Source organism: Solanum verrucosum, unplaced genomic scaffold (assembly GCF_900185275.1).
Source record: "Solanum verrucosum unplaced genomic scaffold, falcon-dt-bn FXZP01000229.1, whole genome shotgun sequence".
Taxonomy (NCBI): Eukaryota; Viridiplantae; Streptophyta; class Magnoliopsida; order Solanales; family Solanaceae; genus Solanum; species Solanum verrucosum.
This window is the reverse complement of record NW_026020011.1, coordinates 2,650,883-2,669,827: the sequence shown is the minus strand read 5'-3', so window position 1 is coordinate 2,669,827 and position 18,945 is coordinate 2,650,883. Positions and strand designations below refer to the sequence as shown.

At 32.8% G+C, this 18,945-nt stretch overlaps 2 protein-coding genes across 2 annotated transcripts in view; one reads left to right on the top strand and one right to left on the bottom strand.

Annotated features, from left to right (window-relative positions):
* The window catches only part of LOC125820186 (fructose-1,6-bisphosphatase, cytosolic-like), a 128,630-nt gene that overhangs the window by 86,132 nt on the left and 23,553 nt on the right, over positions 1–18,945 (top strand). The window lies entirely within an intron of this gene.
* LOC125820179 (protein ROH1-like) lies at positions 408–2,424 on the bottom strand. Its single transcript, XM_049499609.1, has one exon. It carries the CDS (start codon positions 1,848–1,850, stop codon positions 714–716), a length of 1,137 nt encoding a protein of 378 aa, XP_049355566.1. The 5' UTR covers positions 1,851–2,424; the 3' UTR covers positions 408–713.

Below are 18,945 nucleotides of genomic sequence, written 5' to 3'. Positions count from 1 at the left end.
AAGTGGTTTGTGACCAGCAGGCTATGGAATGTAAAGAGAACAGACTTGTGCAATGAAAGATCAGATATCGTACGATAAGTATTTGGAGAACATACCCGAAATACGACAGTTAACCATGACAGAAGAATAGGATTAACTTTGCTTGGCATCATCATTGAAATACGATAAAGAAAATGCCAAACTATAAGAGAAATAAAAGTAAAAATAAGAGATTCTTTGTGTGGATGGTTATTCATAGACAGCTGCTAAACAACTCTTACACACATTACAATAAATTTCCTTCCTGCTGATTCATTTCCTTTTTTTAGAAAAATCTAATGCAAGAGCTTCAATAAATGATATATATCACCAATTATAGCATCATAAGCAAAATGTTGAAATGAAACTCAGTTACAGAGGTAAAAGACAACTGACTAAACAACCTCACACAAGATGAACAATACAACATGGACCAGAGATCCAACTATTTTGCATTCTTTACATAATACATAGCGATAAATACATGAGTTTACCTCTTTAGACTATTTTGGGACATTGCACCATTTCATCCTCCCTATTCTTCTCATCTAAAAAAGGGCAAACAAAAAGAAACAAGGGGAAAACTAAGAGCATAATCTGCTCTTCTAATAATGGTTGCAGAGGTGCCCACACTCGACTACTACAACTCTAAATGGAATCTCGATTCTGTTTTACCTATGCCAATGATGAATCCCTCACCCGATAGAGTCGAGCCCTTCTGTCCTGCTTCGAACAATCCTATGAAACACTTCTCGTACCTGACGCTCCAACAGGCCCAATCCATCTTTTAGACCATGGTAGACTATCCCAAGCTCCTGAACTCTTTGCTTAACTTCCCCTTCCTTTTCCTCTGAAAGGGGGAAGTGAATGGTATCGGTCAATTCATTCATGTGGCGGGCGCATATCTCAATCTTATTAATCTCCCTCAACAATCCACAAGCATTTCTACGTTCCCTCTTTCTTGACTCCTCCAAAATCCTCTCATGGAGGGCGAGAACTGGAGCAGCCCAAATGCATTGCCTAGTAACATGAAAATGCGTTTGAAGGCCACGGTCTTGGCAGGGAATTGCAGCAACAAGCGTCCACATTACAAAGTAAAGCACATAACTCATTGTAAAAACAGCTACAGCTAATCCATTGGTGGCAGTAATTTCATTATTTTTTGGAGCAACTAAGTTTTGGCCAATTGCTTGAAGCTGCTTAGCAGCAGACCAATTCCGCGATACACTCCATGACAATGATCGAAATTGGCCCAACGAATTCTGATCCTTCTGAGCATTGTTTCGTCCAAATGACCTGTTTCTATGAGCAAAACTTGAACTAGACTCTTTTTCATCAATCATTCCAATTGCCAAATCAATCAAGGCTTTCATGGAACGACGAATTTGACCTTCCCCAATACTCCTCTGGTTATCCAATGCATAATAAACAATCTCCAACTGCTTCTGCCATTGCCTGATCAACTCAATCCCATCTCGTATCGCATTACACACATCTAAAGCTTTCACACTCCTTTCGTAATATTCCATTATGTAACGGTCAGCAGGGGATTTATTCAACAACCCCTTATTCTTAGACACAACAGACTTAAACTGCTCCTGGCAAGAAAGGAACACATCCAATAGCTTGTGAATCCAAGGAATCGACAAAAGCTGATCAGAGTCAGCAGATGCCAAATCATTGAAAAGCTCAGCTACTTGCTTTTGAAAAGCTTCAAGCTCTAGCTCTTGGCTAGTTCCCTCATGACCACCAGATTCCATAGAATGTACTTGTTGATCGCGACGTAAACTCAGAATAGACCTCCCAAATGTTGAAAAATCTGTTGCTGGCATTTCTTGAATTTTACATGAAACAATCAAATACCCCAAGAAATCTTTGAAATTCAAACCAAAATCTCCCAAAAAGATCAAACAAAGATGAACCGTTCAATACTTTCCTCAGCTGATCAAAACCCACGAATAACAAACACAAAATGAAAATAACCCAATACCAAAAATCGAAACTTTAAACAGAAATTAGTGTCAACCCCACAAAAATTCCTCACTACAACAACCTAACTATGATCAAGAATTGATAGAAATGATTTGAAATTCACAAAATGAAAACGACCCAATACAAAAAATCAAAACTTTAAACAGAAATTAGTGTCCAACCCACAAAAGCTCTTCACTACAACAACCTAACTATGATCAAGAATTGATAGAAATGATATGAAATTCACAAAATTCAAGAACCCTTTTACCTTGACACCTCCAAATACTCAATCAATGCTCTCAAATCTTACTTTCACTAAAATGAGAGGAAAAAATGTGATAGTAGAATTCAAGAGAAAGAGAAAAACACAAAAGGGGAACCGGAAGACAAAGGTAAAAGATGTTTTTGTAACCCTAAAAAAGGGGCTTATATTGTGGTCGATTTGGACCGCGTATATTAGTTTGTTGGAAAAAAGGATGTTAAAGAAAAGAGAAATTGGCGCATTCTTAGCTTCTACTCATTGATTATACTAAAAATAGATGTCTAATTAAAATTAAATCCAAATAAAATTGATTTATTTAATCAATTTGGTTCGATTTTTATCCAAATCATAAACACCCCTAATTATAAATAAGTAAAAATAGATAGAGGAAGTAGTTAGTACTCTTTCCGTCTACTTTTATTTGTCCATTATACTAAAAAATAAATATTCATTTTTACTTATCTAGCTTAAAGAATAAAGAAACAATTATTCACTTAGTTTTTAAATTACTTTTGTTCACTGTATTAAAAATAAATGTTTAGTTCTCGAAATATTGATTTGTTTTATATCAATAGTCATATGGTAAAATTATCATTATTTTATTGCTATTATAATCCTGAAAATGCAACTTTTTATTTAAGAATAAATTATAATGCAGATATTGGAGTATTACAACGGCTGAATTATTTTTTGGTAGATGTTATCATTAAAAAATAACAAGTATACAATGTATATATTTAAAATATGTCTGTACTTTTAAACAAAATAAATGTTTCGACACTATTATGAGAAGTAGTTTTGTTATTTAACTTGTTTTAATCCAATTATTAGTTGTGCTCATAATCTATTGCATGATCTTTTCACATAAAATAATACATGAATCTTCATATAGTTTTTGTGGATATTGTTTAAGATTAAAAAAAAAATAGCAACCAAACATTCTTTTTCTGTAAAATAATAAGGTTAGATTTTAAGTGAGATTTAAATATTATAATTCAACAATCAACAACAATATATTACATGTTTGTGATTGAAATCTCATTTTTTTTTTCTGAAAGATTCAAAATTCAAAGAAATTATACTCTATGAGACTATATGACCAATTGTAATTTAAGTAGAAGAAAATGATGATGTAATTTTCATTAATTTTTATTTATTGGTGTAATATTAAAGTTTACCCATCTCAAATTAATCATATAAGTTATGTGACATAACTAAAAGAGAAGTTATAATGAGACAAAAAATTGAACTCCCTTCAAATCCATATAAAGCTTTCTTCTTTTTCTTTATAGTAAAGTAATAATTATTTTGTATCAAATTAATATGGATTTGCATTCCGTATAAAAAAAGAAGAAGCTTCCTATTAAAAAAATTTCATTTCACTCAAAGTTGAGATTTCTAAAATTTAAAGTAAAATATCTGTTAAGAACGATTATGTTCAAAGGATAAATATAATAAAGAAAAAGATATTAAGATAGATCTATAAACATATTAATTATGAGAGATATAATTAAAAGTATAGTTATACGGGACGAAGTGAAAATAAACTATGTGACAAACAAGATGAGTAAATTAAGTAATGCTGGGATGGATCAAACATATGAAAAGGAAATATATGAATGCACTATTAAAAACGTGTGAAAGATTGATTTAAGCATGAATTAGAAGAGGTAGATGTAGATCGAAAAAAAAGTAGGAGAAGATGATTAGATAAATATAATGTATAAAATGTTAAGTAGGTAATCGAATTTTATCGCACTTTCTATAGGAAAGGAAAGGGTCCTCTCTTGTTCTTCTCCTTATTAATAGTACTTATTATTTACTATTTTGTCACGATCCAGATCATCGTGATTGGTATTCACACTAACCCTCCGGTGGGAGAACCACTACTACAACCCAAATCAAGCAACTAAACTAAAACTAAGACATTTAAGTTACGGAAGCAAGTTAAATATTAAGGAAATACATAGAGTTCTCATAAACTCTAACAAAAGTCTAACAATAATAAACTAACATTGCGGAAGTAATGCATAGAACCTAAAAGTCAATGTACCAAAACATCTAAAGTTCAACAAGTCTAAACAAGAAGGGATGCAACCCCAATCTAATGAACTAATCAACTAACTAGAACATAGTCTAAGTCCGAAAATGGTGGACATAGACGAAAGAGAACCCATGGCAGCCCGGAAGAATTGGCTCACCCTTGAATTCGAACGATCATTGATCTCCTAAGCGAGGTTTGTCAATAGTCGCTTGAAGATGCCCTGTACTCAACAAAAATAAGAGCAAGTGCAGTATCAGTACACAACTTGTAGGATCACGCGGCTATCCCACTAAGTGCAACATACATAAGTCAAACAACAATATAATCACATGCATATATCGAACATATACAATATCATCAATATTTATGAACAACAAACAACTTCACATGTCTCAAAATACACAATTATGACAAGTCGTTGGTCATCTCATGGAACCCAAACCAAAACAGTTAGCATACCGGAACGTGATACCCGATCCAATGATTATGCCGGAACGTGGCAACCGATTTCGTAATTATGCCGGAACGTGGCAACCGATCCAAGTTAGTTATGTAAGAATGTGGCAACCGATCTATTCAACACACCACAATCATAATCACACGTATATCCTTAAGATCATACAATTAAGTCATGATTTCATGGTAACCATCATTCATCTACCTCATTTACAACAAGTGTGATCAATAATGCAACATTCATATACATACATGTATCATAATGAAGCAAGAACAAACATACATCACACAATCATAGAATCACAACCATCACCTACCTCGAAACAAGCTTGAAACCCTAAGAAACTTGATCCTTCCCTTTTCGGATTCGTTTCGCTTGTTCTTGGTCTACAAACAATCATAATAACACGGGAATCAATATACAATCACTAATTACCCGGATTATCAACAATTCTAACAACCCTAGATCATACCCATGATCCCAAGTATCCAAAATAGGGTTGTTTCCACCATAGAATCCAGATCAAAACCCTCTCGCATCATTAATTGTCCATTCTACTACGTTTTACGGATCGAAAAATGGATTCGGAGAGTGAAAGACTTACCTTTAGCCTCAAGAATGGTGGAAAACTGTTAGGAGTCGCCTGAGGTTTGTTCCTTAGCTCTAAAAATCGAAAAGTGCAAAATAAGGTCGTTTAGGGGTTTATTTACGACTTTAAGTCGCGTCGAACCCACCACATCGGCCCATACCCCGCTGTAGCGTCCCTACCAGAGCGACCAAAAGCACCGCCAGAGCAGCTTGCACGAACCAGTGAGCTATTTAAAGAATTCCAAAATCTCCATTTCACAACACACCTCTAACCAACGACACTCAAAAAATACCCTTTACGCTAAGGTCGATTTCGGGAGTTCTACTCGCCCGAATTCAATTCCGAAAAGTCGTGCGGATTCCTTAACGAGTTATCTATCCCCTCATGTAATCAAATTTATAAATAAATCACCCAATTGTTACCATATTTCCCTACACCTTAATGACTTCAACATCGTCCAAATCCAGACTAGGTTGAAAATTTCAAGTTACTACGAAAAAAAAATTCGACTCAAAATTTTCTCCGTTGACTTTTCTATAACGACGGAATCCGGCCGATCGTTATATATTTAGTGATCACATATTTGGTGTGATTCTTTAACCAGTAACAGGTACATCATATCTTTTTCAATCTTCCCTTATTATTTAAGGATTGAAGAATTCATTCCATTCACTCTACCATAGCCTCCTGTTGGTATATCCTACTCCCCTCTGTCCCTAATTACTTGTTCATTTTTTTATCGACACACCTATTAAGAAAATAATTATTGACATACTGAGTTTACCATTTTACACATATTAATTATGAAGTGGATGAATTAAAAATTTAAAGATTTTCAAGAAGTTCTACATGTTTCAAAGTAATTAATTGAGGGTATAATAGGTAAAAAAATTTTGTTCTTTCTTGATTTGTCAAAATGAACAAGTAATTAGGGACAACTAAAAAAGGAAAAATGAACGCAAGTAGTTAGGGACAGAGGGAGTATATCGTATAATACTATCTTATTAAATCTTAAACTCATCAACATTTAAAGGAATTCTATCTACAATAACAATAATATATTCCATGTAATTTTATTAAATATATGTTCTTTTTATAAATTCCATTGTTTTTTGACTCCATCACTGTAACTTCACAACTAAAATCTAAAAAGGATGATATGTACGTAGATCTTATCTGTACTTACGAGCATAAAAATGTTATTTCCAAAAGATCATCGGCTAAAGAAATTAAAAACCCCCCCAAAAAAAGGAAAACTTTACATTCCTCAAGGTGGACCCTTACACGCATCAGACACGTTCTACCACCAATGGAGATGGGCCAAGCAAGAACGTGAGCCAAAAAGAAATTAAAAGCACGAAATATCTAATAATACTCCGTTTCAATTTATATGAGTTGATTTAACTTGACACAATTTTTTTTTAAAAAAAAATTAAAATCTAAAATAAGTCATAGATATCTATGTGACTAGAAATCATTTTATTAAGAGTAAAGTGAATATTTTAAAGTTAAATTGTTACTAAATATAATTTTTTTTTTTTTTTTTCAGATTAACTAAAAATTACAATGTGTAAAAAATATATTGAGACATAAGAGAGTAATAAATCTCCACTGGATTAATTTTTATTTTTAATCATATATTGAAGAGATTATTAAGAGCTATTCAAATTATCTCGTCCATTTGACAATACAAATATAATTATCTGAATAATTTGATCATTAATTAATTAATTCCTATATTACAATTATATCGTTTTATTATAATTTTGAAATAACTTATTCCCAATCGAATAATCCCAAAAGGAGTACTACTTAAAAAACATGCGGTGGGAAATTTTATCACTAAGTTCTTTATTTCATAATTTCCCCTATTTTTAGCCCAAAAATACAAGAAACTATTTATATTCATGTTACATTTTCCTTTCTGAAATTATAATAAAGAATTTTTTATTTTTTGCTTCAATATTAAAACAATTTTTTTATTTTTCTTTTTTTTTGCGTCGTTCTTTGCAGCATAAATTGGACACTATTAGTTCCAGAAAACAAATGACTTCATCTTGAAGCATTCAACTATGGATTGACAATTAGCATTTGACCATAAATTCAATTCAAATTCAAAAAAAATAAATGAGTTTTTGAAGTTAATGTGTTGAAAAATAATTTTAAAACTCAAAGTTATGTATGACACGTAATTTTGTGAATGGAAGTAAAATTTCACCCCGAACTAGTATTTGCCAATTTTTTTTTAACTTGAATTATTCAAAAGATAAATTTTCAAAAACTGATCAAATTTCATGAATAAACTACGTTTCTTTTTATTTCCGATCAAACGGAAGCTTGGTTTTTTTTTTTTTCCCTCAAAATGTGTCTTCTTAAATATTTTCGAAAAAAATAATACGTTAATATTCAAGAAAATGGTTCACGATTCTTTTGGTTTCTTTTTAAGAAAAATTGGCTATCAATTAGCCTTGATAATTAGTTTTTGGTTTTTGGAACAAATTTGACCAAATGTGAAATAGTAATAATTCATTAAATATTGCATGCACACGTACGGAGTTAGTCTACGTTGGCGCGTATTCCTAGAACATTTGAAGGAGTACTAATAATTTCCTTCTAGATTATTCTTCAAGCTTTGATTTCATAATTAAAAAAAAAAAACCCAAAATATGCAACTTGTTAATAAAATTAATTGGAAAACAATTTTAAAATTGAATAATAGTGGTGTATTAGATTCGCATCGCGTATGGTCTAGTTTAGAAAAGCAGATACCTCTTAAGAATTTCTCTATTTTTAAGGTGGTGGCTCTACAACTTTGAAAAAAAAAGCAACTGCCTTAGACCCTAAAATTTGAGGGGCCTCATTTTTTAAAAATACAATAGGTTATACATATATATATTTTTTAAATATCGCGTATAATTTGTAGAAAATATAAATTTTCCATAAAAGAGCAAGAAAGTAATAGAAGTTTGACAAATTATTAGTACTATGTCTCAAGAAAGATTAAATAATTGGCTATAATAAACTTCATAAAAAATATATATTCGAATTTAAGGCCTCCATTCGGATTTTGCTTTAGGCCACCAATTTATTAGAGCCGCCCCTGTTTTTAAGGTCAGCAACGGAGCTATTTTTGTTTAAGAAAATATAAAAAATTACAAAGTGTAAATATATATATATGTTATATGTTGAATTTTTTTGAACTTTCTAGTCTTTGGATTTTAATTTTCCTTTTTGAAAATCATATATTATTGTTAGCATTTTTTAAATTAAATTGTGCAATGGAATTGCAGTTAAACTATAAGTTTATCGTTTAGTGTTTATATTTTTCTGAAAAAAAGAATATATTCTTTTCACATCTTATTTAATTTATTTAACCATTCTTTTTGTAAAAGGTCTCACACCCTCCACCATATCCTTCCAGCCTAGAACAACGTAACACCATGATATCTGTTTCGCTTTTTCTTTTATTTTTAACTCGGTGTTCACATTTGTATTCGGATTCGATTAAATTTGAATTTACATATTACTTACATCATTCATTTATAGAGTGGGGTAAAGAATATAATTCTCTGCAGAAACTCATAAATGTATTTCAATTACACAATAGGAATATAATATAAATTCTGGGAATTACAATAGGAAGACGACTGAATTAAAGGACAGTAAAAACTAGAAAGAGATGAGAAGCCATATACTCAAACAGGGGACGAAGGAGTGTAGAATCTTTATAACAATTTGCATAAACCGTTCTTTCTCATTCTCGGTCCTTCTAACTAGTTGTTAATTATATTGGACTTGGGTTCCAAATCAATTTTTATGAAATCCTTTCAATTTTGTTGCTTCTTGTTGGCCAAATAATTAATTTTTGGAACATTCGTGTAAGTATCGACATTAGGCCGAGGCTGGTTCATAACAACATGCGATGCTTCCAATAGAACTTTTTTCAAAATTTAAATCTAAAACCTCTAATTTAATAATTAAGAGTGAAGGAATTTCAATCATCTCATGATAGTGGCTAACACATCGATAAACCTATTCTTGTATATTAATCCCCTATCAAATCAAGAGCATAGTAAATGAATTTGACTTATAAAACTAGAAAACCCCACAAAAAGAAGTGACAAAACTTGTGGTTCATCTCAAAAGTTCATTTAATGTCACTATCAAAATGAGAAAAAACAATTAGAAATGTAAAAACTAGTCAATTATTTCTTCTTCTTTTTTGTCTAAACTCCCAAAATTTCCCCCTTAGATCGAAGAGAGATGTTGCTTAGACCAAACTGTTGAGCCCATAAATTGTGCCATTTATTTGGTTTCCAATTAAAAAAGAGTCTGTTCAAGTGTGTTTGGCAGGAAGGGAAAATATTTTCCAATAATTATTTTTAAATTTCTTTTATGTTGACTCAGAAATTTAATTTCTTAAAAATAAGGAAAAAAATTTCATAATTGAAAGTAAAACAAATAAGTTTCATAACTAACATTTCAAGTTTACTACATCATCTTATCTCTATCCTTGCAACCTCCAATTCTACTCGTGGTACTTTGTTAGATTATATATAATACCAAATAGTTAAAAAAAAGTAAATAAAATCCACTTATTTCCTAAAAAAAAAATTAAAAAATATTTTTGTTCGTATCAAACAAAAATAAAGTTCAGGGGTACTTTGATGTTCTACCTCAATGCTCATATGTTGACCTTGACTTTTGAAAAATTCATTTAATATAACGTTTACCTTAGGCTCTCGTGATTTTTGTGATCTCAAAAGTTATTATTATTAGCAGATTTATGCATTAATTTTTATTTTAAAATATTTATAAAGTCTTATAGAGGAAAAAATGTATACAATCAATATCAGAAAAATGAAAAAAGACAAGTTTATTTGGGGTGTGCATGATTTGGTTAAAAGTCAACTCGAATAAAAAATCAAACTAAGTGAATTAAATAAGACAAAAATCAATCTTTTTTGGTCACCTGATATAAAGAGTAAGCACTATTTAAGAGCGTGAGTAACTTAAAATAATGATTATAATTTTATTTTTATAAGTTTTTTTTTTTTTTTTAAAAGTTGGGGTGGCTAGGAAAGGAAAAATACAGGAGGGAATTACAAAGTAAAAGATCGAACCCTATCAACACAGTGAAAGTTCATATAATTAACCAACTAAACTATTACGATTCCCTATATTTTGTTGTTTTTTAAAACTTTTTTTCTTCTTCTTTCTTCTTCAAAAATCAGTTGCCAACTCCGTAAGAACTCCCCAATTTCAATGATACCATTTTCTGTTGTGATATAAGTAGGTGAGAAAGATTGTTGATGTTAGTTAGACAAAGTAGGGGAATGTTAGTCATTTAAAGAAGAAGTTAGTTGTAACTAATTGTGTCAGTTTGTTAGTTAAGAAACTGAATTAGTATTATGTTAAAAGTGTGAAGGAGCAACACTATAAATAAATCTTCATCTTGTAACTACATCTAATCAATACAATTACAGTTTTCATATATCCCAAATCTTCTCTTTTCTATAATTGAGTTTCTACAGTTTACATTCATGGTATCAGAGCCATAAGCCTCATCACGAGCATTGATTGAAGCTGGAATTGGTCAAGGAATCAAAGAATCAGTCCTCTGGTTCATCGATTCATTCGTTTTTTGAAGAATATTGCAGGTCGTAGCTTGGAGAAAGCTGGAATCTGTATTCTTCAGTTTGTTTTGTTGATTTGCTTCCGCAATTAGAAGCTCAATTTGGTGAGAATGAAGGCTTACATGCAGATCTAACTCAAAATGGATCAACAACAGTTGTTCCTCAGAATAACAGTTCATTATAGGGGCAAGGTATTGACTATAATCACCCTCTTTTCCTTAGTCCTACTGATGTCAGTGGCTTGAGTCTGATTTCCTTTCAACTAACTGGTATTGAAAACTACATGTTGTGGAGTAGATCTATAAGGCTAACCTTGTTAGGGAGGAATAAAATTGGTTTAATTGATGACACTGTTAAGAAAGAAATGTATAGTGTTGAGTTGTGGGGACATTGGGAAAGAGTTAATGCAATTGTTTTTTCTTGGTTAATGAACTCTGTGTGTAAGAGTTTACTGAGTGGAATTGCCTTTGTTTCGACTGCCCTAAGTGTTTGGACTGATCTAAAAGAGAGGTTTGATAGAGTAGATGGATCTAGGACTTATAGTCTACACAAAGAGATTGCTTCGCTGCAACAGGGGACTGCTTTTATTTCTGAGTATTATACCAGACTCAAAGGTTTATGGGATGAGTTTGAGGTATTGGTGCCTGCACCTTGTTGTAATTGTGAGATCTCCAAAGGTTTTGTAGCTCACATGAATTAGACAAAAGGTATATCAGTTTTTGATGAGATTAAATGACTCATATTATCAGGCTAGGAGTCAGATCCTTATGATGGATACATTACCCTCAATTAATCATGTGTATGCTATGGTAGTTGGGGATGAAAGCCAAAAGGCTGTGATTGCGTGTACCACTAGCATGAGCATGACTACTATTGGCTTGGACTCTTCTGTTTCTGTGTTCTCCAAGACTAGTAGTAGTTCTAGTGGTAGTAGTTCAAGTGTGAGTCAAAGGTTCAAGAAAGGTTCCCTGCTGGTATGTGATTTTTGCAAATGCAAAAGGCACAACAAAGAATTTTGCTATAAACTTGTTGGTTATCCTCCTGATTTCAAATCAAAGAGGAAGCCTCAGCCTCAAAGAGGTTCTGTCACACAGGCCAACAGTTACTCTACACAATATTCATCAGCTCCTCAGACTAACTTTACCTATGGTTTTAATACCAACATTCCTCCTCCAGGATGGGGAATACCTAATCAACAGCATAACAATATTAATAATGAAGGTACATCTGCAGCTCCTACTGCCAGTCTCAAAGTTAGCCAAGCTAAGAAAGAAGTTCAACACCTGCTCCAATGATGCACTTTCACTAAAGATCAGTATGATCATATTCTGAAGATGATGCAGCAGAAGTCAAATGTTACTTCTCCCTCTATGTGTAATACTGCCAATACAGGTAAACATTATTTTGTGTCTAAAGCCAATCAGATGTGGATTATTGATACAGGTGCAACTAATCATATGGTCTCCAGTTTAGACATGATGATTAAGGGGTCAGTGTCACAGCTTGCAGAGTCTAAACCTGTCTATCCTTAAATGGTAGCACTACTCAAGTATTTTATGTTGGATGTTGTGCTTTATCAGCAAAAAATGTGATCACTAATGCATTGCACCTTCTTGATTTCAACTACAATTTGCTGTCAGTCAGTCAAATCACAAAGGAGTTAGGATGCTCAGTTACCTTCTTCCCTAATTTCTGTGTTTTCCAGGATCTTTGCAGTGGGAAGGTGAAGGAAGTTGGTAATCAAGAAGGAGGCCTATATCTACTGATACAACACTTAAACAAATAAGAATGCACATAGTGAAGGGGAGGCTGCATTTGCTGTCAACAATACAAAGGTCATAAACATGGAATTGTGGCACAAAAGGTTGGGGCATGTGTCTTCAGTAGTCCTTGCAAGGATGTTTGCTATGAATAAAGAAAGTTTATGTACAGTGACTAAATGTTCAGTGTGTCCTCTTGCTAAGCAAACAAGATTATCTTTTCATGTTAGCAGTATTAAGACTTCAGCTTGTTTTGATATGATACATGTGGATTTGTGGGGTCCTTATAATACTCCCACTATTGATGGTAACAAGTATTTTCTCACCATTGTTGATGACTTCTCTTGGATGACTTGGTTATTTTTGTTTAAACATAAGTTTGTTGTGTGTGTTTCTCTTAAGGAGTTTCTCTTGTTTGTTAAAACTCAGTTTGGTAGATCAGTCAAAGTACTAAGGTCTGATAATGGTACTGAGTTTGTGAACTCAGTATGTGATGCTATGTTCAAAGAAATGGGCATTATTCATCAGAAATCATGTCCTTATACTCCACAACAAAATGATGTTACTGAAAGAAAACATAGGCATTTGCTTGAGGTGACAAGAGCTATCAGATTTCAGGCCAGCATACCCTTGAGATATTGGGGACAATGTGTGTTAGCTGTTGTTTATCTTATTAGCAGACTTCCTAGTAGTGTGTTGAATTATGCTACACTTTATGAAAGGTTGTATGGTTGTAAACATGTGTTAACTCATCTAAAAACTCTAGGATGTTTGTGTTATGCTAAACTATTGACTGAGCATGATAAACTCAAGCCAATGTCCAGACTTGCAATTCACATGGGTTATTCTGGGTAATATGTCATTTTTCACTAGTAGAGATGTAATATTCAGAGAAGATTCCTTTCCTTTTGTCAAAGGGATAGACCTTGTTTCAGAAAACATGTTCTTAGATACATTGCATATCTCAGATGTCCTACCTCCTCACTTGAATTCTATATCATTTCCTCCTGTTGTGAATCAACAGGATGATCCTGCATGGTCTCAAGTGTCTGTTCATCCTGCACTATCCTCAGATCCTGTTTCTTTGAATTCTGAGTCTACTTCTGATTGTAAAAGGTTCACTAGACAGAAACATACTCCTACTTGGATGAAAGATTTTGTCTCACTTTCAATAAATATGAAAATTCCATATCCTTTGAGCAACTCCATGAGCTATGATCATCTTTCTCCTATCTATTAATCCTACCTTGCTGCCACCTCTGTAGATAAGGAGCATGACTCTTACTGTGAGGCTGTCAAAGACATAAGGTGGGTAGATGCTATGAAGGCTGAAATTCAGGCTCTAGAGAGTAATGATACATGAGAGGTCACTGATTTGCCACAGGGCAAAAGACCCATAGGTTGCAGGTGGATTTACAAAGTGAAATATAAGTCCACAGGTGAAATTGAGAGATTCAAAGCAAGATTGGTTGCTAAGGGGTATATTCAACAAGAGGACATAGATTACACAGAGACATTTTCACCTGTAATAAAGATGGTTACAGTCAGAACCATAGTCTCTCTTGCAGCAGCTAGGCATTGGCACATTCATCAAATGGATGTCTTTAATGCTTTTCTACAGGGGGATCTGGATGATGAGATATATATGCACCTACCTCAGGGTTTTGTCAGTCAAGGGGAGAAGGTGTGTAGACTGAAAAAATCCCTATATGGTCTCAAACAGGCTCCAAGGCAATGGAACCATAAATTGACTGAAGCTCTTATTAGACTCAGGTTTAAGCAGAGACAACATGACTATTCTTTGTTCATCAACAATACAGAAGAATGGACCATTATAGTTCTTGTATATGTGGATGACTTGCTAATTACTGGTAGCAGTTTCAAGTTAATAGAAGAAACAAAAACTGCACTACAACAAGCTTTTAAGATGAAAGATCTAGGTGAATTAAAGTACTTCCTAAGTATTGAATTCACTAGATCTTCAGCTGGTATATTAATGCACTAGAAGAAGTATGCTCTTGAGCTTATAGCTGAAGTTGGTATGACAGCAGCCAAACTTGCAGGAACCCCTATTGACATAAATGTTAAACTAACATCAAAGTTATATGATAAACATGTGAATCAAGGTCAGGAAGAATCAGAGGATCCACTGGTAGATCAAATAATATATCAAAAACTGATAGGAAAGCTGCTATATCTAAATATGACAAGACCTAATATAACTTTCAACACACAACTCTCAGTCAATTCCTACAACAACCTAAGAAGTATCATCTTGATGCAGCATTAAAGGTAGTTAAATACTCAAAGAAGCATCCTGGACAAGGTTTGTTGTTTGCAAGTAACTTAGATGGACTAGTTACTGCTTTTTGTGATGCTGATTGGGCTTCTTGCCTGCTAACCAAGAGGTCTGTGACAGGATACATGGTAAAAGTTGGGTAGTCATTAGTATCATGGAAGGCAAAGAAACAAACAACAGTGTCAAAAAGTTCAGCTGAAGCTGAATATAAAAGTCTTGCTTCTACTGTATCAGAGTTAGTGTGGTTGCTTGGATTACTTAAAGAAGTGGGAGCTAAAGTTCAATTACCAGTTCAAGTTCATAGTGACAGTAAGACAGCTACACAGATTGCAGCAAATCCAGTATATCATGAGAGGACAAAGCATATTGAGATTGATTGTCACATTATAAGGGAAAGACTACAACAAGGACTTATTAAGGTGAATTATCTTCCTACAAGAGAACAACCAGGTGATTATTGACAAAAGGCTTATCTAGGCAACAACATGAACACATACTATCCAAGCTAGGAGTGCTAGACATTTTTGCACCACGTAGCTTGAAGGGGAGTGTTGTGATATAAGTAGGTGAGAAAGATTGTTGATGTTAGTTAGACAAAGTAGGGGCAAATTAGTCATTTAAAGAAGAAGTTAGTTGTAACTAATTGTGTCAGTTTGTTAGTTAAGAAACTGAGTTAGTATTCTGTTAAAAGTGTGAGGGAGCAACACTATAAATAAATCTTCATCTTGTAACTACATCTAATCAATACAATTACAGTTTTCATATATCCCAAATCTTCTCTCTTCTATGATTGAGTTTCTACAGTTTACGTTCATTTTCCCCCAAATTCCACCCGCATGCTTTTACTACTACTAGTTTAACTCTCTTCTATTTTAAAACCTTATATAAATAATATTTTACATTTCGAACGATTATATAAAAAGAGAAATTACGCGAATAAGCAAATATATACTAGTTAATTAGTTAGCATAGTTATAGTTTAACTAATTTACAATTCGCCACTAATAATGTTAATTATGCGTGCTTCGATTTGAGTTTGTAATTCGTCACGTTTGTATAATTCGCCATTAATAATTCTTCGTTTGATTTGTATTTGTATATGTCAGTTTGTATTTGTATATGGCAATGATTTTCTTTGGGTTTTCAGTTTTATCATCAGATACATTCAATCTTTTTTGTATAACTTTTTAAAGTGTGTATAAACATGTAGTTTTAGGAATTTGTATAATATATTTTGTATAACTGTTTAAAGTTGAGATGTTTATGTTTGTATAAATTCGTCATTTCGAGTTTTATCATTTTTGTATAATTTCGAAATTTGTTTTACTCTGAAAAACAGATCAAATTTTAAATCTACAGATGTACCCATATTTGTATGAATCTGTAATCGTCTATAGTTATTCTAATTGTATATTTCTATTACTTATACAAAAAATATAAGTACAAAAGTCTACCAACAGAATTATACTTATACAAATAAGGATGAAAATAATTCAATTATTTAAGTACATGTGAATTATACAAACGTGCCCTCGAATTATACATATGAGTAAGCTATAACTACAACCTATAAATATGCAAACTATAACTAAGAATCTAATTATGTTTATTAAAGTGGCTATTTAGGAAATTTTTCCTTAGGAAAAAAGAAAGTTATATATTTAAGAACAACTTTCACATATAGCAAACACAAAATTCATATTTGTATGCTATAACAAACTTTGCATAATTGCGCTCCATAGCAAACATAAATATGTTTATTTCGGTATACATATACAAAAGAAAGCAGTTGTATAATCTGCTTTGGTATACATATACAAAAAGATCAATTGTATAAAGTGAGAGAGGCGAGTGAGCGAGCAAGATCTGGAAGAGTGGCGAGTGAGATCTGGGAGAGTGGCGAGTGAGATCTGGGAGAGGGGCGAGTGAGATCTGGGAGAGGGGAGAGAGGAGAACGAAAATATATGTATATATACAATTTTCACGCATTTTATACATTTGTGTTTTTGTATAAAGTGAGAGAGCGAGATCTGGGAGAGTGGCGAGCGAGATCTAGGAGAGGGGAGAGAGGGGAACGAAAATATATGTATATATACAATTTTCTCTCGTTTTATACAAACACAAACGCATTTTATACAATTTGCGGTTTTTGTATAAAGTGAGAGAGGCGAGTGAGAGAGCGAGATCTGGGAGAATGGCGAGCGAGATCTGAGAGAGGGGAGAGAGGGGAACGAAACTATATGTATTTATACAATTTTCTCTCGCTTTATACAAACACAAACGCACTTTATACACTTCCGTTTGTTTAAAAAATGAGAGAGGCGAGGGAGAGAACGAGAGTGGCGAGCGAGATTCACCAGGAGAGAGGTTAAATAGCAATAGTTTGCTATGGGGTACAATCAAATTAAACTATATTTATAGCATTTAATTTGAATTAATAGTTTGCTATTATATACAATTTTCCCTATATTTAATCGGGCTAAATTAATTCCTGACAAATAAAGGAAAAATGGAACCCTTCACGGACACAAAACACTACATACATTTATATTGTATGCTCACCGAGTATACATATTATACATTCAGTAAACAACAAATTTTATACAATAAAGTACTACCACAATATTACATTGCATCTAGGTAGTCAAGCTTCTAAGTTTTTTGTTGCATTGTCAAATAGTTTCTTACAATAGTAGTTAAAAAATTCAGTATACAATATTATACATCTGGGGTGTGTTTGGTATGAAGGAAAATGTTTTCCATGGAAAATGTTTTCCTGGAAAACAAGTAGATTTTTCACTTATCTTCTCATGTTTGGTTGATGAGTAGAAAAAATTTTCCGGAAAAGATTTTTAGTGTTTGGTTTATGAACAAAATATGTTTTTGAGAAATATCTTATATTTTAACTAGAGTAGAAAATAATTTTTGAAATTGAAAATATTTTTTAAAAATAAATTTTAATTTTTTTTGGGTTGGGTGGGTGGGGGGTGGTAGGGGGACTGGAGGGAGGGATCGAGGGTAGGGGTGAAAAAATAAAAATTTGAGGGATCGAGGGTAGGGGTGAAAAAATAAAAATTTGAAGTTGAAAATATTTTTTAAAAACAAACTTAAATTATTATTTTTTTGGGGGTGGGGGGTCGAGGGTATGGGTGAAAAAATGAAATTTTGAAGTTGAAAATATTTTTTTAAAACAAACTTAAATTTTCTTTTTGGGGGGTGGGGGGGCTCGTAGGGTAGGGTGAAAATATGAATTTTTGAAATTGAAAATATTATTTAAAAATAACTTAATTTTTTTTTTGGGGTGGGGGGCTGGTAGGGGGTGAGTGGGTGGGGGGAGGGTCGAGGGTAGGAGTGAAAAAATGAAATTTTGAAGTTGAAAATATTTTTTAAAAACAAATTTAATTTTTTTTTTGGGGGGTTGGGGGTTGGTTCGAGGGTAGGGTGAAAAAATGAAATTTTGAAGTTGAAAATATTTTTTAAAAACAAACTTAATTTTTTTTTTGGGGTGGGGAGGCTGGTAGTGGGGTGTGTGGAGGGTAAAAAAATAAAATATTGAAATTAGAAATATTTTTTAAAAATAACTTTTAATATTATTTTTTTTTTTGGGGGGGGGGGGGTGGCGGTAAGGGGCTCGGGGTAGGGGTGAGGGTGGGGCAAAAAAAACATTGAAGTTAAAAACATTTTTAAAAAAAAAGCTTTAAATTTTTACTTTTTTTATGGGATTGGTTGGGTGGGGTGAGGGGCTGGTTTGAGGGTAGGGATAAAATAAATTGATTTTTTCAACAAAAAAATAATTGTAATTTGAAGTTGGAAGAGAGTTTTGGAAAATATTTTCCTTAAGTTTTGAAGGTAAGTCATTTTCCTTAAATTTGAGGAAAATGAGTTGATTTGGAAAACATTTTCCCA

Coding starts and splice junctions, on each gene's coding strand:
- LOC125820179 (XM_049499609.1), bottom strand. CDS start 1,850: ATGCCAGCAACAGATTTTTCAACATTTGGGAGGTCTATTCTGAGTTTA.